At 38.3% G+C, this 23,134-nt stretch overlaps 1 protein-coding gene across 4 annotated transcripts in view; it reads right to left on the bottom strand.

Moving 5' to 3' along the window:
• Positions 1-23,134, bottom strand: part of MIPOL1 (mirror-image polydactyly 1) — a 213,822-nt gene that overhangs the window by 73,442 nt on the left and 117,246 nt on the right. For all 4 annotated transcript variants that reach the window (XM_072427689.1, XM_072427692.1, XM_072427691.1 and 1 more), the window contains one exon: positions 356-454. In XM_072427689.1, the coding sequence (XP_072283790.1) occupies positions 356-454 (99 nt within the window). The remainder of the gene's footprint in view (positions 1-355; positions 455-23,134) is intronic.

Raw genomic sequence — 23,134 nt, 5'->3', positions numbered from 1 at the left:
GACTACATCTATTTTATTAGTGACCTGCATAAAATTCATAGTAAAGCTTTAGGCAGTCAGATTACATGAAAAATAGGTCTGTGGTACAGCCTGCATGAATAAGCACTATACTTATTCAGGTGCTATGAATCCAACAACATTGCACAAATTCAGTAGACGAAGGACTTTGGAGATGAAAGGGATCCCTGCTTGATGGTGGCCAAACTTAACCCAACAGTGTGATGTGCAGAGTGTCAGTGACATAACAACAACTCATAAGTTTCTCAGATGACACACGGTAGAAAATAATTAGACATAGAAGAGAGAAAAAGAAGTTATAAGAGTCTGACTGGGCAGCAGTATAAGAAGTTTTCACCTTGGAAGCTGGATCAAAGGTCCTCTGCGTTGTTACAATATCCGTACAGATCTGTTTGCTTTCTCTCAGCCGATGAAGCTCCTTTTCCAGATGTTTGCACTGGGGAGGAGGGATAATAGAATATCATGAAATGAAACATTTCAGCCACTTCTAAATTCATCTTTCAAGAAGAAATGTTCTACTGGTTTATTGGCAATGAGTGAAAAGGTGCTTTTAACCAGGCTGGAGAAAGGAATTTACAATATTATGTGTTATGAAGCCTGATAGGAAAAAGAGACAGGAGCTTGAGATGGATAGAAAACTTATGTGGAAATATTTATACATGCCACTTAAAAGACTGGGGGGGGGGGGGTAATTTCAAAATTTTAGCAGTATTATACTTGTAAGTGAATAATGATACAAGTATGATACAAGAAGTAAGAAATAATCCTGAAATGAGGAATAAAGCCCTTATTTTTTGTAAAGGAACTAAGACATGCTGATACATTCAAATATACACTAATTTAAAGCAGAAAAAAACTTAAAATTACTCACCTATCCCTGTTCCATCTCAAGGTGCCTCCATCTTCTTTCTTCTTCACTTCCCGAAGACAATCTTGGCCATGCTGGGATGATGTAACTCCCAAGCTTCTCTGCTAACCAATGCTGAGCTGTGCATGTGCAGTGTTTAGCAGTAAGCTCTGAAACTACCCAAAACATGCCAGCATTTGCCCCTGGCAAGGTGGTTTGGAGGGTCACTTTACGTACACAGTATGTCCCTGAACTTTATACTTGCAGAGGTTTTCTCCATTTTTTCCCTCAGTGACAGGGTCTCCTTAATGTTAAATGGTAGCACAATAACAACAAACCCTCTGAGCTAAGACTTCAGAAATTTGGGTGGAAGAACTCAGCAACTTGGTGGACGCTCAGAATAAACCGGATAACTAGGATAATGTGGCTGCTCTCTCTTGCTCAACAGTGTTACTGGAAAACTCAGCTAATATTATATTGTCATGTTAAATGAGGATTGTACTCAAAATGCAATTCTTCACTGTCTTTAGTAAGAAACATGCTAGTAAATGTGTATGACAATGAACTTCTATTCCTTCCTTTCATTTTTGTGTTAAAATTCTTTTGAGCACCTTTTCATATTTTTTTTTTTTTATAGGATCCAAAAACTGTTGTTCTAGTCAAAAATTCAGATGTTTTCTCTGTCCTCTACTTCTCATATGCCAATAAATGACTATGTAAAATAAGACAGTAGGATGGATTGAGAACAAGGTTCTTTAAAGGGGAAAAGCACAGCGGAATGTGAATGTATTGAATATTTACTGTTTTTTTTTCTTGACATGCTTTATGTTGCTGCCTGAAAAGTTTCTACTAGACCCTACAGTGAGATAATACCAAGAATATATCACCCACCCAAATGCTATCACATGACATACTCTCAGATAGATCTGTTAGGGGATCGCACTGCTATACACTGAAAACTGTATCTTCAAAAATAGGTTACTTATTCAGTTATACGACTTGAGCTGTTTATTTGTAAGTAAAATATCCAGTATACTCCTATTAATAAGCCATGGGCAAATCCACTGAACATTCGCTGACATTTGTGGCCAACATTCCTGATATTTATATCCCGCTGAAGCCAACAAATGTTTTACTTGGCGATTGTGAGTATGTGTTCCGTTACGGTAGACATAGGTTTGAAACAAATATAGACCAGGTGAATCCTACCGATTTACATGAGGCAGTTATCAGTTTTAGGTAATAGTTTTCCTTGTATCAGAATGACACATTGTGAATGCATGCAACAAAAGAGGTTTTACTAATAGCACAAGCATGGCCTGATGGAAAAGTGATTGTATTAATTGTGCGATTGATAGATATTGGTAAAAAAATACTGTGAAAAATCTATGTATAAAGTAATTTACAAAATGTCTGGGACAATACTTACTCCATTAGTCTCCACAATGGCACATAACCCGAGAGACCCCTACAACCTTAACGCGTACCTAAACTCAGAATTTTCTCTTTACATAAAAGGGTAGACAACCCTTTTATATAAGGTAAAAATTTTGTTGTTTTTTATTTTTGTTTTGTTGCAAAAAAAGGGTGCAGCACTGCCTCCTAATTCTCGATCACCTAGGCGATCGAGAATGAATGGGAGCGCAAAGCCTCCCAGGATACCTACATCAGACATCCCGGGAGGCTCTAGGGCACTCCATCTGCATATGCCCAAGCATCTCATGCAGGACACCCCTGGAGCGATCAGACTGCCATGCGGGTTTGAGGGTAATTGTATTTTTTTTTTTTTGCACTTTTGAGTTAAATTCCTCTTTAAGAAACCCATATTGGTCTAACAATGCAGGCAAGAGCATTTTTCCTCCTGTGCTCAGAAAGAGATCTCTGTTGCCTCTCCAGAAAGATCCCCAAAAGCAGACAGTAGGATGCCGCCTTTTATGCAAGTAACCCAGCGTTAAGCCCAAAAAACGGCTGTTTCTAGGCAAGGGACAGAAAATATGAAAAAATCTTTATTTCCATTCATGATATGGACCAGATATTATTTTTACTATGTGCTGATAAACAAAACCTCAGACTTGAAAGAAGGTGTACCTATTTTTCCTACGACTGCACACACAAAACATCCTGAAATTTCAATATCAGTGCTTTTTCTCTTTAGGAACACCTTTCCTTCTCTACATCTGTATAACATGAGTGGAAGAAATGTTGTTATGCATAACTATGTATGCCAAATGGCTTTGGACAGGCTGAGATGACCCTTCATGATCTTCTCTTTCCATCACACTGGTGTTACCTGTATCAGTACTTACATGTCATTTTATTTCTGTACCCCCCTCTTACAGACACTATTTATTTGTCACATACAACTTTGCATCAGCTTCCAATCCTAAATGGGACACAGCAAGGTTTCAGCTATTTTGTGTCCCCAGTGGAGACATTTACTCTTGCTTTCTGTTCTAAAAACCACTATAGCTGTGATAGGAAATAAAGTGGAGAAGATTTTATTCCTTCTCCTTTCTAGAAATAATCTTGTCAATTGATGTTCTAAAATATATATCCTTTATTTTCTCCTTTCTTTACGTCCCGATAGCCACAGATACAAGAATAGAAATTGCGGAGCAATCTTCCTAAAGTATAACTAAATTTCCAATTTTAAAAATGTTTGACAGATCATTATTGCAGGAAGGGAAAGGATACCTGGCAGTTTCAGCTTCCCCTGAGCTTGCCGGGAGTGAAAGAACTTCTAAATGTGAGTTATATAATACCAGCCTGGCCAACAAAATGGCAAGGAATTAGTAAAGATGGATGATGGCGGAGCCCCGCGATGAAACAGAGACAGGTGAGTATGCAGGGTTTAGTTCCACTTTAACAAAACATGGAAAGTCATAAAAAGCTCTTACAAGTTCTTACATTTAAATTAAAAAACAAGTTGGGGTAGAGTTTTACTAACAAGAAATCTTAATTATGGGTAAATGCTGGCTAGCCAAGTTATCCAGTCTTGAAATTTACCTTCTTTACACTTTTTTCCATAGGATCTTACTCTGTGTGCTTTATTCTCTATTAGATATTGAATGTCAGGAAGAACTAAGATGTAGGGGCCTCTGTTTCTCTATGAGAGATGGAGGAAATCTGTCTTCCCAAGCAGCTAATTGGTTAGCACTTATTATATTGTCAAATATATCTTTTTGGCAGATTGATGCCTTGATTTCATAAACAGTAAAAAAAAAAACAGCCTGCAGGACAAATTATGTGAACATAATGAGATAAAATATATCTGTACAAATACATGTAGACACACACACACCATGCTGAAATTTTAAGGGATATTTTCTAGTTTTGCAAACAATCACTTTCATTGATTCCATCCCTGGATGTGCCCCACTTGTTAATTATTTGGGATTTGCACAGTTACCAGATATGTATTTATTGGACTGCTTACAATTCACAACTAGCATTGAGAAGACTATGCTGGGACTTAACAGACTGTAAGTTCCAGCTCTTGCATAATGAAGACCATAAATTAAAACTGACTCACAGGACATGGGAAATGTACATGTGATCTAGGAACAGTAACAGATTACAGTAACTTTGCTTACTACGAAAATTTAATCTGAACTCTCGCACACGGAGAAGATGAAAACCTCCCAATGGTTTGAAAATGTAGTCAATCTTGTTTGATATACAGACAGTTTTGACTCTTTAAACGAGGTGTAAAGTGTAATTTAAAACAGAATGAGCACACAGGCAAAATTTAAAAAAACTGGTGACTTGCAGAACATTGACAAGCACTAAGTAGACATGCTGCAGTGCTGGTTTTTTTAAACTTTAAATTTTTACAACACAGAACACAGATATTTTCCTACCAAATTATGTCAGATTCATTAATAGTGAACTTCTCAGCCATGTTATTAAAGGTCATGCCCAAAACATTATAAAAATGCCATTATTACCTTCATGAGAACATCTTTATTGGCAACTAAAGCTACGTACACACGGCAGATTTTTATCGCCCGATAATCGGCATCGGCCAATTATCGGGCGAAAATCTTCCGTGTGTACAGTCGGTGTCGTCCATCGTCCGGACGACCGACCTGCCGGATCCACGGACGATGGACGACAGCCGATCGTAATGAAAGGGAAGGGGAGAGCGCGCAGCAGGGTGCCGCTCCATCGCTCTCCCCCCTCCCCTCTCCATAGAGCATGAACGGTGCTGTATGTACAGCATCGTTCATGCATCTTGCAGCCCCTTGTCGTTGGAAAGGATCGTGAAAGATCCTTTCCAACGACAAAAATTGCAAGTGTGTACGCAGCTTTAGTCACTATCACCGCACAAGATTATAGCAGTTTCTGAGACTCAGCCCAGAAGTTAAGAAAGTCAGGCCTTGTAATCACCTTTATCAACTTGCTAAACGACCCCGAATATGGAGTTACCTTCCTTTGCAAAGACTTGGCTTAGAATTTTGGAATAGGTTTGTAGGAATTCGCACCCATTTAGCCAAAATAAAATGTGTGAAGTCAGGTAATGATTTTTAACCAAACAAGAAAATAGACATAAACAGAACAGTTTACTGAGGTTCCACTGAGAATCACCTTATGTCTTGTCAAAGGTCAAGGCAGTGGCAAGACAACATGGGAGCCTCTGTGTGGCATGGACTGGGGAGAGAAGGTACTGATGTTGGACAAGTTCCTCCACACTAATCTCATCAAGCCATATCCACATTGCTAATAGTAATGACTGATAGTCCAATATGGTGTCTACGGACATTAGTACGTCTTTGGACTAGTTTTTATAATAGAAGCCAACATGTTCAATTTACAAAGCTTTAACAGGAGCTTAGGGATGCTATTTTTAATTATGTGACTGAAATTTTCAAAATTAGACTCAATTAAAAAAAGCCATGACTTTTTAAGGTTTTTTAGAGTCTTCCTGGTTTTATTTGTCAACCTTGACACAATAAAACATAAAATCAAGCCGATTTTATTTATTTTGAATAAAATAGGATTTTTACAACCTAATTTGTTTTTGCTGTGTGTGGGCTTGTTGCAAAATTTTCCCCAAAAGGCTTCCTGTTACAATAACAATTGGATAGGATAAAAAAAAATTTGAACAGGGATACAACAGCAATGAAGATAAATATAATCATGTATATACACCAAGCCCTTAGTTCAAAAGTTTTGGATACGTATATGCAAGAAAGATTTACTGCACACACTAATTTAAAAAAAACTGCAGCAAAGGATCACTGGCCATAAGCAGCCAATCTTGTTCAACTTTCAATTCTTCATTTGATACTGGGAAAAATATTCTTGGACTGTCATTGATTGGTGAAAAAATTCACATCCTACTCAGTTTCCATAAATCGTGTCCATTGACCAGTAAGACCTGTGACTTGGTAACAAGCACAGCACAGTACATCAGACTTCTCATAGATTCACACTGCTCATAGATGCACTGGTCAGCAAGGCATTGGCTGCATGCACAGAAGATTCCCAGCACACACGCAGCAGGAAGGTATACAGCAAATAGGAAACACAGAGGAACTCAGTGCAGCACACAAACCAGGGATTGACGAGTCGCAGAGCGCACACAAGGAGCATTGGATAAGTTCTCCCATTAACATCCTAGTTAGGCATCAGTGAGCCCAGCATCTGTGCTCCTTCCTCTAAGCACTGCCAGACTTTGCTTTTCTTAACTAAAATAACCAAACTTCCTCGGCCACAGACATTCGGCTTCTTTCATCCTTAAGTTAGCTGTACACTAGACACTGAGCTGCTTATGTTCAGCCATGCCAAAGATCCCGCTGTCACTGATTCCCAGTCAGCTCCAATGCAAACACTCCTTTTTCTTAAGGACATGTGTTTTCATTGGTCACCTTCCTCCTGTCCCTCTGCCCACAACCACATGTCAGGCCCAGGGCTTCCTTCTTAAAACAGGTTGATAAAAATAGTTATTGAAACCGGCAGAGACGCTAAGTGTTGGAATAGAAAGGGAAAGTTTTCCCTCTGTGGGCCCATAAAGGCAGGTTCATTTCCTAGCCCAATATAGAAGAAAAACAAGCCTAAAACACAATGAGGTTTTCCACCTGGCTCCCTGTCACAAACAGAAGCTTTAACCAGTCCTGGTGGCCCACACCTATCCTGCCCAAGAACATTCTACTCCTCAGCCGTGACCCTAGCTAAGGCAAAAACAGAATTCGACTATTCAGTCTGGTACAAAGAAAACACTAAATATAATAAAAGACTGAAATGATTATAGTGTAAGTGTTTTATTTCAGAAGATCATCCCAAATATTGATTTTCTATGGTCATTTTCTGTCAGTTCTGTACTGGAACTGCCAGTTAAATACAGTAATTGCATGGTCCTAAAATCAAAAAGGGGCATTTGACACACAATAATTAACACTACATCATGTAGTGCTGCTCCAACCAATCATTTTTAATTATTTCCCACACAAAGAATCTCCTCCTGACTGGATAAGGGCCAAATAGAGCCAATATTAAGACTTTGGACAACTTCTGCTTCTGTATCCTGTCTTAATAGAGATGTAGAAGAACATCAATGTTCCTAACAAGTGGGACATAGACCACAAATAGAACAACTTCATGGGTCTGGCCATACCTATCATAGCTCTATGGGTGAAATCCACAGGTTGCTTTGAAAGTTGCTATACCAGAGATGACTTTTCAGTAATCACTTAAAAACAATGCATGATTATGTGACTGTTCATATGCACTGCTGGGCCCAAACTAAAATCTCCACAGACCTGTAATAAACCTGTAATTATTCCTTAAGGGGTTTTTATGGAGGGCTTCTATTTTAAGTATTTTGTTAATTGTGGTACATTCACCCTCCTAAATAGTGTTGTTTAACCACCCGACCGTTAAACCCGACCTTGGTTCGGGGTAAAAAAAATTGCAAAAATCGCTAAACTCGAACTTTTGTCGGGTGGTTAAATACATTAACTTACCTGGTCCACGCTGTGATCATCTGTTCTGTTCCAGCGTCGATCTCTAAAAAAAAATACTTGATATCTACTAGAACCTTGTTCGGACATATTTCTGTAAGTTACAGGTCTACAATTTTAAAAAAAAATTTCATGAAAAACAGTGTACCGCTTTTGGTACAGAAATCTAGACATCAGTGTAACGCCCAGGTGGTTAATAGAAAACATTTTATCTCTCAAGGTAATATGGGAGGTATCTTCAAGAAGGTCTTATGCTGCAAACTAAACTGACAGAAGAAATTAGGATTCAGTAAATAACCGTTCTTTCCTATATTTCTTTAGCTTTATAACCAAGTGACTAGAGGAACTCCTAACTACAAAGGAGACCTTAAGGGGATCCCATAGAAACCTAGTGGGTGCAGAACCCACACTATAAACAAAACTGGACCCAGCTTCCATAGAGTGCCTCCTGACAAATTACTGACTCAGGATTTGATCTCAAGTGGAGAATGATCAGTTAAATTATACTGTGACTGGCCATATGAGGAAAAGGTAATTGCCCAGAGATAGATCTATCCTGGATTGTGCCCAATGGGTACAGGTGTAACAACCCAGTGGGTCAGGATATCTGGATCTTTATATGGGCTACAACCAGTTTTTGCATTAGTAATGCTAGGCCTGCTAGCTAGGTAAGTAAATAGACATTTGAAAATACCCTGAGAGGCTCCAAATCTGTATTTGAACAAACCCATCACCATATGATAATGGTGGGCAAATCCCTATACATACATAATAATTGTACAATATGTTTGAGAATTTTAGCTAAATATAAACAAAGATATTAATTTTTGCAATAATGCAGAAAACAATGCCCCCCTCACTGTACCATACACAAATCTTTATCTACCCTCCTCAAAAATTTATACAAGCATAATAACCTCTTTAGAGTAAAAGGTACGGCAAAACTGTAAAATAAATTGTTTTTTTTATTTAACGGTAACCTACATATGAGGCTTTTTTGGCTTGTGTGAGGTGTGTCCCCTGCAGGCATAATATAGAAGGCTTGTATTACGTGCTAGGGCAAAAAATTATTTCTGTTTGATTGGCTCATGCAGTCCCCTAATTTCCAGAAGATAAAAGTTAGATGTTGCATTCTAGTCATTAAAGAGGTAGCCCCATAGTGTAGATTTGAAGGTTTTCAGTCTGGGAAGTGGGGTTCAAGGTAAAAATGTAGCTGAGGTGCTATAAAGCAGTGGTCCCTAACCTCTTCCGACCTGCGAACCACTAAACTCACGAGCTCCGGACCGCATATGAACGAGGATCTGTGTGTCACTCAAAGGGAAAGAAACTTCCCCCAGAGTGACGTCATGATGCCAGAACCCACCCACTCCAAAGACACAACCCGCCCACCGCCCTGAGGCTCTGATCCATATGGGGCATACGCTCCGCAGCTCTGGCCGGTGGGCCCCTCCAAGCTGAGTCCATGGACCACAGGTTGGGGCCCGCTGGTCTCCATGCTCTCGCGGCCCAGCTGTCAGATGGCTGTGGCCCACTAGTGGGCCGCGGACCGGGGGTTGGGGTCCCCTGCTATAAAGGATTTGACTTGATGACATACCCATGAACCATAAGAAAGTAGTAAGCCATAAGAACAGTCTGTTGGCAGGATATTCACCTTGTCTTGTGTGTGCCACTACTAAATGAACTCCTTATGTCATCCTGGCCAGCCAATCAAGATAGCAGAAGATCAGGATATGAAGAGGAAAAAGGGAAAAGATGGGGGAGCCTCTGGCCAGAACATTAAACCAAGGCATTGTTAAGGAGAGCATCAATGAGAGAGTATTGTATCAGCTAAGAGAGATGATAAAAATTATGCATTCACTTACCTTAAAAAAAATATATCTGTTGCTAATTTTGCTTTACGCAAATGTTAGTTGAGCAAAGAACCCATTCTACTGGTTTAGAAATACAGTTATCCGTAAATATTAAATAAATTCTAATGGTAGAAATGCAAACAAGCTTGGATAATTAATGAACAGTACGTGTTGGATGAACATTCACAAGAAATAACCTTAGAACTAGTGCTAAAAGACAAGTTAATCTTTGGTCAAAGTGTTTGAAGGAAACCTGGCATGAAAGAAATATGTGGCCTGCCATCACTGAACTCCTAAAAATCCTAACTGCCTTCCATATTGATCTTGGCGCTTAAATATTTTTTTGTACCACCGATTGAGAGCAAGTAAACACTACACAGCAAAAAAAAAAAAAAAAAAATGAAATAGAAAACCCCAGAAAAATCTGATGTCTTGACAAACAGGTTGCTTGGTGGAAGTCACCCCTATAACAGGCGACCATATAGCAGGACCACCAAGTATTGTTTTAATGAAATGTACACACTTAAAAACATTGAAAATTACTTCTGAAAGAGGATTCACAAAATAAAATGTATATAAGATATCAGCCACTGCTTTTGCAAATCCACATCCAGTCAAAACTTTATATTCTTTTTATTTTTACTAACATCGTAAAAGGAGTTTCATATTCTGTCTGGATTTTTTTTGCTCTTCTCTTTTGGTTTTGCTGAAATTTGGGTGTTGAAAGTCTATGGAAAGAGGTGTTAAATTGAGAAGGGGATGAATAAAACCCTTTTTTCTGCTGTTAGTGTTCCATCAGAGAGGTTTCCCTTCTTCGCTTCCTGTTCCAGAGACAAGTTAGGAAATTAGAGCATATCTCTCTCTTAATAATTGTTACCAGAAAATGTTTTCCATTAGAAGATCACCCCTTCATCTCTGTTCTGTGACAAGTCAAAAAGTCTGAATTAACCATTATTTTCAGTACTAGAAACAAATGCCAACAGGACCAACAAGGGAGACTTTGTATCTTCAGAAGAGATATAGGCATCAGTAAAAACCTGACAGATGTTGTACCCCTGCCATTTATTTAAATTTGAAATAGTTTTGGGCTTTACATAAAATTATGTACTTATTGTTAATTTCCTGTTTTGTATAGAAAGCTTATAGCATGTTTTATGTGTTTGTTTTCATGTAAGCCCAGAAATACATGAAGAACTGTTAGCTGTAGAAAAAAATGTGTGCTAGTATTCAAACTCTGTTTGAACATCAGCAGGTTGTCATTACAATGTCTACATGCCTAAATGCATCGACTTACTGCCATTTAACTGGCTGATTAGATATTTGTGTTAACAAGCAGTTGAACAGGTGTAACTAATAAAGAGGCCGGTGAGTGTATATGTGTAATATATATACATACAGACACTATATATACATTTAATTGTACTTTATTCAACCATAAACACGAGGCTTTACAAAATCAATATGGATTATGCATTCATAAAAAGAGAAGTTGACAATATAACAATGCAAAGTATGTGGACATTAAAAGTACACACAGACATAAAGGGATGCTTATATATATATAGATTAAAGACTGTTTACTTGCAGAGCTTACATTCAACATTAGCAGGGGACTGAATACGACACATATTACATTTTGTTACAATACATTTTTATTAATAAAAACAAGGAGCACAGGCAGTCCCCGGGTTGCACATGAGGTTCTGTAGGTTTTCTATCTTACAGCGGACGGAAACTCAATTTTTTTACTTTACATAAAAGGTAGAAGTAAAAATCTTTTTTTTTTTTTTGAGTGAAACACCTTTAAAAAAAAGGGTGAAGAACCTCCACTTTCTGTCTTGATTACCGCAAAGGAGCCTCCCAGGATATATATGTCACGCATCCCGGGGGAGGCTTTTGGCTCCTCCAAGATTGGGCATGCGCAGAAGGGGCATTTTCCTTCACTAAAGGGAAAGAGATGCCGATCTCAGGCTTGCCCAGCAAGATCAGTTCTTTGTTTTATTTCTCTGCACAGTGTGAGATCGGGTGATGCAGCAAGAAGAAGGAAGAAGACCAAAGATGGCAGTGCCTGGTGCTTCCACCGCACTGAGGCGAAGAAGAATTCCAGGATGGCACAGGACCTGATCAAGGAAAGGTCTAGCGCAATCAAGGGATTGATTTTTATATTTTTCAGTTTAGTTTCGCTTAAATTTGAATTTGTATGTAAGTTGGAACAGGTACATTTTTTTAAATGCAACTTGGCCAGATGTTTGCCCTAACAAATTATTTATTTTTTTATCTTTTTCTACATACTATCTGTAAATGCTTAAACAGCAGTAAAACCTTAAACAATAGTGGTAGAAGATGGTGTACTTGTTGGAGAGGATGGGACAGGTATTAGGGAGTCAGTCAGGAGATTCTGCCACTGGAGTTAGTTTCTTAAAGTTGGCATCAAGGGAAGTCCGCACAGGGATTTTTTGTGTATCATCATATATAGGCCTGTAGCATCTTAGGCCTTCGGTAACTGTACGGTAAACTTTGGTGAACCTCTCTTTATTACGGGAGGATCTTGCTCCTCTAACGTTGCCACTAGCAATTTCCAGTTAAAAAGGGGTCCAATTTTGCCAAATTTTCACATCAGTAATTTTTATTTGGACAGTGTTACCACAGTGTTAATGCTCCAATTAGCTATGATATCACAGATCCACTTTTCTAGTTCTAGAACTATACCAATTTATTTTACACTTCAAACAAAAGGAGCATCTTTTTAACTCTTCACCATTAGTTTTAGCTTTAAAATTCCACAAATCTAAAGCTATCCATACATGTTTCACTAAAGCTTGAAAATTATAAAAATGTCAGACAGACGTATTTCTGGGAGGTTTTTTGTCAAATGGCAAACCATCTTACGGAGTTTAAAGGCACTTTTTGTGATACGACTCAAGTAATATTAAATATATAAATAAAATGATAAATAGGTCATAATTCAGAATAATTATTGAACAGGTGGATGACACATGTATAATTCTGAAGTCCAGTAGCATCCAGCTTCTTCTTCCCTTCTATGGGTTAGTAAAGTTGTACAGCAGAGTGAAACCACTAGGATAAGTTGAGGCAAAATATTTTTGTCTTTGTACTGACCTTGTATTGACTGGCAGTGTATTGAATACCAGATGATACTAAAAGATGGATGACAATTTGATTTGATTTGTTTGACATTTTTTTGTTTTTTTTTTAAGAATTCAATCATGGTTTCAGATCTGTTCTTTTTTTCTCTGGTGTTTATAGGTCCAACATTTGTGTGTTTCTGACTGTGGGGATGATGGTGGCTATGAGAGGTCAACTGTTCTTGTACCTGTTGTCATCTCAGCCAACCATTTATTTCACAAAGTTCTGTGTAAAAGCATGTAATTGTAACACTACTCATGTTAGGATATTGTAATTTATGTGTTTATAATTCTTACACACGTTTATTACCAGATCTCATATTTATATACCGTATTTTTCGGAAACTAGTAACTAAAAGTAACTAAAATAAATTTATATTGTGATACAAAATGTATGGGTTGTCTGTACCACTACATTTTCCTTATATATGTGATAATATACCACAGTGAAGCCAACAGAGAGGTGCTGCAGGTGGAAGGTAACAGTTTCATGGAAACCAGTGGATTACCAGTAGCCTTCAATAAACTTTATTGTGTACAAACACACAGGAACCAAAGTAGCCATTGGACAATGCCTTAAATGTTTAACATAAAAATATATATCTATACTGCACATTAGTCACAGAACTTTATTTCGCCATTTACAGCAACCTAACTTCTCAAACAAAAACCCACAGAGTATGAGAAACAGATGTTAAAGGAAAAAGTAGCAGATACCTCGTGCAAATTTGGTGTTAACCACAGGTTGGCAATGTATCACACCAGGCCCTGACACAAAGTAACGTGGCATAATTCCATTGTTAGGGCACCAAAAATGGTCTAATCTAATATAATTTCTCTACTCTACTAAATAACCAGTATAGCACTTTCAAGTCCCAGAATAAATAAAAAAAAATATGTCATTGAGATTAGCCATCATTTGCTGTCCATATGATTATTACACAGTATTATTATTACACAGTATTTATATAGCGCCATCATATAATGCAGCTCTGTACAAAGTCCATAGTTGTGACACTAACTGTCCCTCAAAGAGGCTCACAATCTAATGTCCCTACCATAGTCATATGTCATTAATGTAGTCTAAGGTCAATTTTTGGTGGTAAGCCAATTAACCTAACTGCATGTTTTTGGAATGTGGGAGGAAACCCATGCAGAGATGGGGAGAACCTGCAAACTCCATGCAGATAGTGCCCTGGTCGGGATTCAAACCTGGGAACTAGCACTGCAAAAGCAGGAGTGTTAACTTCTGAGCCACCGTGCTGCCCTTGTAAATTCTACAGGTAAAAAAGACTTAAAATCCCTTAAAGTGCATCTGCAGTCAAGGACAACATTTAATTTCTTATGCTTTCCTGTTCCGGTGGTTGTATTCATTTTTTCTTTTTTCAGGCCATTCTTTGCTTTTTTTACCCTGGCGATCTTGCCCTGTACCACACTTTTTGTCCAAGGACGACAACGCTCACTGTAATGTATACTTGAAAAGTGTTGTCCCTCCAGGACAGGTAGTGTTTTAAGATTCTTTTTCTTCATAACATAGCGGGATGTTTTCTGTCCACAGAGATAATAGGAACAATCTAAATAATCTGCAGCACAGGCAAAACATATAGTTAATCCCAGTCCCAAACTGTACAGCTTTGATGTTTATTGCGGGAGTGGGGACCAATCACTAGTCACTGATGTTACTACTGCACCCAATCACTTTTTTAGATTCTTCAGTATCTAGATCTTGGGTTGTATATCCTGATACATTGCACCCCTATCCGTCTTCCCTGCCAGACCCAGTGATGTGATGTTATGGAAACACTTCAAACATCATTTATATCAGGAAGCAGACGAAGGTAAACAGAAGAATGACTGACTTCCCATTAGTTATCGCTGTGGCAAAATAATTCACATTCACAGATTTCTCCGTGAACAAGGTAAAAAAAAAAAAAAAAACCAAATCACATTATGTCTGTTTAAAAATCCTTTAAAAAGCTAAATATGGAAAGTTTTCATATAGCACTTTATATGAGATTTTAATTTAGAATGCTTGTGAGTTTGTGTAGAAACTTGTGAGTTTTTAAAAAAAACTAATTTTCTGTTTCTTTGGCTAGTTTCTCTAATTGTCCCATTTTACCTGTATTCAAACGAATCTATTATGAAGATCTGGAATCGTTTTTGTCCTAATACCTATACAGTATCTGCATTGCCTTTATTGGAATACTGCCTATACCCAAATTCGACTACTTTCAATATATTAAGAAGAAACTTTAAACCATACAATATAACTGTTCTTTGATTAGGAGGACTCTTTGACAACCAAATACTCTGTCTCTCTTTTCTCTTCATTTGAGCTGTTTTAGACCTAAGAACAAAGTGCCAAACCAAACCAAGTACTTGTTCTAACAAACCATTCTTTGATACCTACTTATTAAAAAAACGTTTTCTTAATACCTGCTGAGGGCATGGCAGGTGTATGTTCTTTGCTTACAAACTTTGGTCTGCAAGGTATGGGAGTAACTTTTAAACCATATTTAAAGTTGACCTTGTTGATACAGAGGCCCTGATTCATGAAAGCTCTCCAATGCTGGAGAGAATACACTTTCAGAAGTGAAGCTGGGTGGTCCAGAAAACATGGAATGAATTTTAAAAAAATAATTTGCTATTTGCTAGCACATGTTTTGAATCCTGGACCAGATCCATTTCAGGTTTGCTGGACTACCCAGCTTCACTGATGAAAGTGTATTCTATCCAGCCTTGGAGAGCTTTCATAAATCAGGGCCAGAGGGTGGTGAGAATACACTTTTAAAAGTGAAGCTGGGTGATTCAGCAAACCTGGAACGAGCAAATGTTAGCAAATGTTAGCAAATGTTGTGAATTCTGGACCAGATCCATTCCAAGCTTCATTGATGAAAGTGTATCCTCTCCAGCCTTGGAGAGCTTTAATAAATTAGGCTCAGAGAATGAATAAGTACAATGCATGCCTCTAAACACTTACCTTTCCCCCTGCCTACGCCACTGGATACCATTCACATTCTAAGAAATGTTTCCATAAGGGTTCCTATGAAAAGAACATTTCTATAGGAAAGAATAGAGCTGTGAAGACTACAAGGAGGAATTAGTAAGAGTGGAGGAGCACCAAGAATCCATATTATTGCAGATGGCAGTTTCTTAGCAGACTACGCGGGACAATTTCCCATCACTGAATTGTCACTCCAAGGGGTGGGCAGCAGAAAAGGTAAATATTTACAAACTTCAATTACAGGTATGACTTGCTTCAATAACTTTTCTATAGCAACCTGTTCATTAAAAAGAAAAACTGTGCTGAAAGAAATATGTAGACTGCCATTGCGTTTTTGAAAACGACCATGAAACAAATTTAAAGCGGACCTAAAATCAACATTTTCATTTTCCATAAACGATTAGACAACCCTTAAAGTGTAAAGGAAAAATGTTGATTATTTTTTATTTTTTTTAAGTGCAACACCTCTCCTTTCAGTCTTGATCGCCGCTGCAATAAGCCTCCCAGGATACCTACGTCACGCATCCCCGGAGGCTCTGAGTGCTCCTTCTGCGCATGCCCTAATCTCCGACATGCGCAGAAGGGGCATTTTATCTATTAGGGAAAGGGAAGCTGATTTCATACAAGCACAGTGAGTTCGGCTCTCCTTTGTTTCCCCTTTACAGCAGACTATGTCACCCGATCCCGCACCTGCGCAGTGCAAGATCGGGTGACATGCCAAGAAGACAAGAAAAAGACAGAAGATGACATTTTTTTGTTTTCAGTTTAGTTACGCTTTAAATGGAGTAAGCAAACTATGGGATAGGCAAACATTACCCAAACAGAAGAGGTGTGTGTATCCTTACTTCATTCTTTGGGTACTTTGTGTATTTTCCCCACTGTGTTTCCACTGTGCAGGAGCACTGTGCAGGAGCTTCCTGCAATAAAGACCAGTCAGTTTAGCTCACCAAGCCTATATATGGTGACTGGCCTTGTATCTGTCTACCCCATAGTTTACGGCAGACAGACATGTTGGGTCTTTTAGGTAAACTCTCAAACTATTTGCAACACAGAGATGATGTCACTGCTATGTTTACAGGGTACTTTTTGTGCACAGATTTCAGCTTTTATAGTTTTTTTACATCCTGTGTCCCTGTCCTGGAACAAGATCAGGGTCTTGATTTTACTTAGCGCAAGCTTATTCAAGGTCAGAGATTGATGCAATACTAAAGCCAAAAACATGCAGGTAATTAGCCTGTAAGAAGTTTCTTAGAAGAAGGTCAACAGCAGAGTTAATGGACCAGGTAGTGAGGGAAAACTTTTCCAATAGGGACATGCACAAAAATTATAATGGCATAACATTTTTGGCCTAAGGTTTAGGGAAAACCCTATGTGTACAAGCACACTAGTAAATTGGAAAAAGAATAAACAGTATTGAAACAATATTAAAATCCACAAACACTTGTGAAATAAATGTACTATACTCATTTTAAAGTACTTCAGTCATGAGGGAAATATGACTCATTTTACTCCATGAAGTAAAAATAACAAAACCATAATTGCTTGCTCATTTCATTCATTCAGTAGTTATTATATAACCTGGGGCTTCCTTAGCCTCCCTTTTACTCTCTGTCCCAGTGACAGCAGTCTTAACAAAAATGAGTGAATTCAGACCCATTCAATGGACACATAAGACATTTTATCTCTTGCTTTCCTATCCAAAAACAGAAGGAAGCTTTAAATTTGAGTTATACTGTAACCGCCCATCAAACCTACCCTCAATTTTTATCAAAATTAGGTAACAGTATGTTTGGACAAAAAAATTGTTTTGGATATAGTAGGGAAATTTTAAACTTAGGTTACTTTTTTAATATTTTCCTGGCAGTGTGGCTGTGGGTAGGCATTGCAAGGGTAAAGAAACTTTTGCCTGGAGTTCATCTTTAACTTTTGCCCAGAAATACAACACATACTCCCAGATAATATCTATAAAGTAAGAGGATTATCCCTCTCAGACAACTGTCACGGAAACAGGTGTTGCCATTGCAAAACGTAACTTCGACTGGTGAAAACTGTAAAATTATGAATTTGCATAATATTCTGTCCTGCGAACCATTGTCACAAAAACAGAAAGTGATAGAAGACCCAAAACAAAGAAGATACTTTTGCCAAAAAGGAACATAGACAGCTTTCTCAGAGGTTCTAGATCTTCCATATTACACCCAAAACTAAAAAATGTTCTGGTTATAGATAGACTTTAATTAAATTTTATCTAAAAATCCTATGTCCTATTTACTTCTATAAAACAGACACAATAAACAGAAATCTAGCCTCTTACAGGTCAGCAAGAACTATTTTAGCAGATGTTCTAAAGCAGTAGTTAAAGGAGGCTCTACAGACTGGGTCTTATTCAGACACACAAGATGAGAAAACAACTCTCACCTTGGTCACAGAAAAACTGTCGGGATTAGCAGTAGGATCCCCTGTCTCTGGAGCAGTGACCTTAATACTATGCTACTCCTTCAGCCCATACATAAAAATAACACAAGCAGCTATTTGAGTAAGAGAAGCCATAAAGAGCAATTACGACATTTCTTGGTATCAGCACCTTCCTCCTGTGCAGCCCAAAATAAGCAACCATGAGTATAATTATTTTTGTTGGCCTAAGAAAGCAAAATGGTCCAAGCAGGGGTTAATCAGGAGAGAGGTGCTCCTTGGAACTTTAGCATGGAAGGGATGAATGGAGAAGCACTGTGAGCAAATCTGGCTTGGCGACTCATTCTCCAATGCCGTGGTCGCTTGCTTGGCCCTTGGAAAAATGTGTTTCTCGCTTTTCCTTCAGGAACAGACGTCTCGTTGTGCTGAGACCGGCAGTGCTGCTGAGAGAAAAATGTCTCCCCTCGGATGCTGCAGACAAAGAATAACACTGCTCCCTCCAGACCAAACAGCGTGCCTTTGGTGTCAGACAGAGGTATGTGTTGTTCAGGGGTGATGTTTAGACACTCGTGGATGATGAGAGGAAACCGTCTCCTCGTTTCAAGGTATAAACATGACAGAATTAGCATTCTTGATTGCGCAGGCTCTTCCCAGTAGCTGGTGGAGCAGCCTGTACAGTATGCCATTGGACAGGAATATTACATAGTTCAGAAATATAATTTGGGTCTTTAGCGTGACATTTGCCTTCCAGTAACAGTTAAATCTTTCTAGAATAATGCATAACAGAATAAAAGTGTGTTAAACTTTTACATGGGCTGAGCAATCACATATGGAGAAAACCATCACAACAGGTGAGATGGACCGCCATCTTCAATAGATGGTTGGCGAAACAAATGTGCTTAGTTTGGTAATCTTGTACTATCTGGAGAAAGTCACCTGGAGATTGAGCCTGGCAAGTGCTATCCTGTAAATACACTTTCTCTCGCCAATGTGAGATGCTTAGTACTTCCATGTCTCTTTCCCTTTACTCCCTTCCATAATGCAGTGAATCTTTTTATTTGTCCTGGATAAGCACAGCACAAGTTATCTTAAAGAAACAAAAGTTTTATGAAGAAAGCTGCCAACCCTCAATTTTGAGAGGCCAACAGGGTGTTTGTATATCAGCCTACAGGCTAAGCCTTGATTCACCCATAGGAGCCTCTTTAGCCTCCAGGTGAGTAAACAGGAACTGAAACGCCAACTAAAGTCACAAATCAGCTCTGCTGGCTGCTGCCCCAAGGATAATTTTGACTGCGACATCTACAAGCATTATTCACAGGGTCCTCCTGATATGTAAAAGTTCATTTGCAGCTTTAGGTAATGGAGAAATTCCACTCATGAAAAAGTTGTTGGCCTACAGTGGTAATGAGGTACTCTAACAATGAAAAGGCTGAGCCCACCAAAAGAGGTAAGCAATATGTCCCTGCAGTGTTCTCCCCCAGGTGGGATAGAGCTCTAGCCAGGTGGTCAAAAAGTGGGTAGAGCAACACATTACAAAATTAGTGTTACCAGTTGTTGCTTCAGGAATCAAGTAACCCTTTTAACTGTATCAGATTTCTACCTCCCCCCTATACTTTGTTCCAACTTTCTAACGAAAAATCTAATAGTATGTCCAATTTCTCCATCGTCTTTGTATTATGCCCCAACTGTCCAGTGCACATTTACTGTGTGCCAACTTTTGATTAACTACCCAAAAACAGCCAGGTGGTTATTGAAAAGTGCCTGGTCACCAAAGCAAAAGGAGCAGAACTGCAAGACTCTCATGACAGGGAAAAATAGGTAACATATGTGGATAATGTTGGCCACCGGTATAAAAAGATAAAGGCCCATGAAAATGTTGAAATGAGATCTTATGATCTGTAGTTACACCCCTGAAATAAGCCCGAAAATACCACACCAAAATTGTGCAATGAAAGACATTTTGCTTATACAACCAAGCTTTGCACACATGGCAACCTTTAGACTTCTGTCACTTATATCAATTGCTTAAAAATGAATGTGCACACTTTTACATTCTTATCTCCCTTTCTGTTGTGGAAGAAATGTTAGGTGACCATGGTGCTGTTAGGCGGGGATGCGGGAAATATATCTTTTTACAAGACAGTTGTCTAAGGTAACAGAACTGAACACTACCCGCTGAACTGTTAGGAAAGAGACTCCGAGAAAGTCATTTGCTCTCATGTAAACAGATTTGAGTTGAGTGCTTGCACTGTAAGCTGATAAGGGACACCTTTCATACATATGGTTCACTATATGCTGCCAGGCCTTCCTTTAAGTTAGCCTTTAAAAGGGCTTCCAATGGATTTTCTCTAAATCCATCTACACACAAATCTTAAGTCTAAATATTCAATGTTGACAGTTAACGAACAAAGAGCTTGTACAAAAGGGGCGCAGTTTGTCCTGCCTTCTCCTGAATCAAGATGACATTAGATGACATGATGCATTACAAGGAGCAGTATGATGTTTCTGGAGTGCATTACGGAGATTGAAGTCAACTGCATGAATAAGAACAAGTTTACATATAAAGAAAGTTGGCCGTCTGCCAAAAAGATACTAAACTCCACTTCAAAACCTGACATGAACACATCAGATATTTCATAAGGTTTACAAAGTAAAATGTGTAATGCACAATGAAAAAAATCAACATAAAGTATGCCGCAATAATGACTATTTGGGGAGCATATAAAAAGGATTACAGGTCAAGTCGTACATTAGAATATTCTTGTTGAAGCAATGTTGAAATTATTCAATTAACAAAGATGTATGAACTTAAGGCTCTACTTTTAAAACAGTGAATCTGACATTACCGTGAACATTCCTTGGTGGGAATCCATTACTGCCATTTAAACACATAGGCCTGTAAGATTAGAGTTGTTCTTTAAACATTAAAAAAATAGATGTTGTAATATAGTAAAGAAAATAAAGTCTTTACTTTTTAAAGCTTTTTTGCAAAAAAAAAATGATACTCTTGAGTCATTAAAAAATGCTACTAGGAAAATGTGCAGCTTTCGTTGCTTAGGGGCAGATGATTGATTTTTTAAATAAATTCCCTCAAAATCTATAGTCTATATACAGCCATGTATAGTTTGTCTATACACAGGCAATGTAAACTAACTAAAGTTCTGTGACATTTATGCAATTCACATCAGATGGGTAACCAACTGGCACCTACAGTTTATGTTCAATTAAGAAAATGTATATGCAGAACAATCAATTGCTTTACATTGCACTTCAAGTGAACCAATATATATATATTTCATTTGGAAAGCATGTAGTGTGTAATCGGTCACTGTTATACGTGCAGGTAATATTGATTATGAAAGGTGCAACTACTGAACTCATTTTAATGGTAATTGTCTGGGAGTAAAGCTGATCTTTTGGTTTCAGCAGTTTCTGTCACATAACTGAAACATGCATGCAGATAACTCGGGGACAAGTAGTGGAAGGCCTGAGCTGCATACTCATTCTGGGTGATTCCAAAAATATAAAAAAGAAATGGTCAGAGCACCATCCAATCAATAGCTATGTTTTGAATCAGGTTCAGTTTAAATAATCTTTCACTGTAGGTCTACAGAAGTCATTCTCAATCAGGGTTGTGTGGAACCCCAGAGAACTTCCATGGATTAATCTCCTATTTGATGATTGCTGCATATTTCTAGACCCAAAACACCACTTGATAGAGCCAGCTGTATGACAAACTGTTTTAATTTGTCTATAGGAATGCAGTTCTAGCCAACACTGTAAGGGTGAACATTTTTCATGGTGGCCTCCCATGTTATATGCTTTTTGCCCAATGACCCCAAATATCTGGTATTAGAAAGGGGTAATTGAGGCCTCCTTAACCACCTGGGCGATTCATTTCTGTCCGGATTATTATGTATAAAAGCGGTACATTGTCTTTCATGAAAATGTATTTTACATTGTAGGGCTATAGTTCTTAGGCATAACTCACCGAAATATGTCCAATATTTACTAAATTTAATAATTAACTTTAAATTAAATAAACATAAAAATTAAAACAAGGGTGCCTAAAAATACCGAAACCTGTAATATATCTGTACAGTAGCATATATAATATATGTATACATATATATAATGATTACTTTGTATTAGATTCAATTGAATCCAATACAAAATAATTTGAATTTCCCGCCACTCTCTCTCGCACGCACCGACGGATGCACCAACTGAGCACTCCCGAGGAATGTCAGCACACTCGCCAGGAGAAGATAGTAGGAAGAGGACACAGCCCAAGTATGGGATCCAACAGGCAGGACACTAGAGGACGCCGGTAGGACCAGGTAAGTGTTTTTTTTTTTAAGTTTTTAGCTACCCCGAGTGTGGCTCAGGGTTACCGCATTCAGCATGTTTTTTTTTACCCCGAACCAGGGAGGTCAATAAACTTGTGGTTTTAGTAGAGGTTCCTCAAGACCAGGAAAATATATCAAGGATCATCAGGAAACAATTGGTTGAGAAAAGCTAGTCTAAAGTAAGAATAGAGATTAGTCCTATACTGAAATCTCTCACATTGGGCCTGATTTTTTAAAGTTCTCCAAGGCTGGAGAGGAAACACTTTCGTCAGTGAAGCTGGGTGATCTAGCAAACCTGGAATGGATCTGGTCCAGGATTCAAAACATTTGCTAGCAAATAGCAAACAATTGGAGCCTTGAAGAGCTTTAATAAATCAGGCCCATGGAAAGTTACAATGTTGCACACTGATCACTGGGGTAGAATAAACCTAAGTAAGACATTCTTCTGATTGCAGCAGACTGATGACATCATTGCAGCCCATGTAAGTCTGCTTTTAAATAATAACAGACAAAGTTTTGTTGAAAAGTATACTTTTCCTGTATATT

This window comes from Pyxicephalus adspersus, chromosome 12 (assembly GCF_032062135.1).
Source record: "Pyxicephalus adspersus chromosome 12, UCB_Pads_2.0, whole genome shotgun sequence".
Classification (NCBI taxonomy): Eukaryota; Metazoa; Chordata; class Amphibia; order Anura; family Pyxicephalidae; genus Pyxicephalus; species Pyxicephalus adspersus.
The sequence above is the reverse complement of the archived record's forward strand: the minus strand, read 5'-3'. Positions and strand labels throughout refer to the sequence as shown.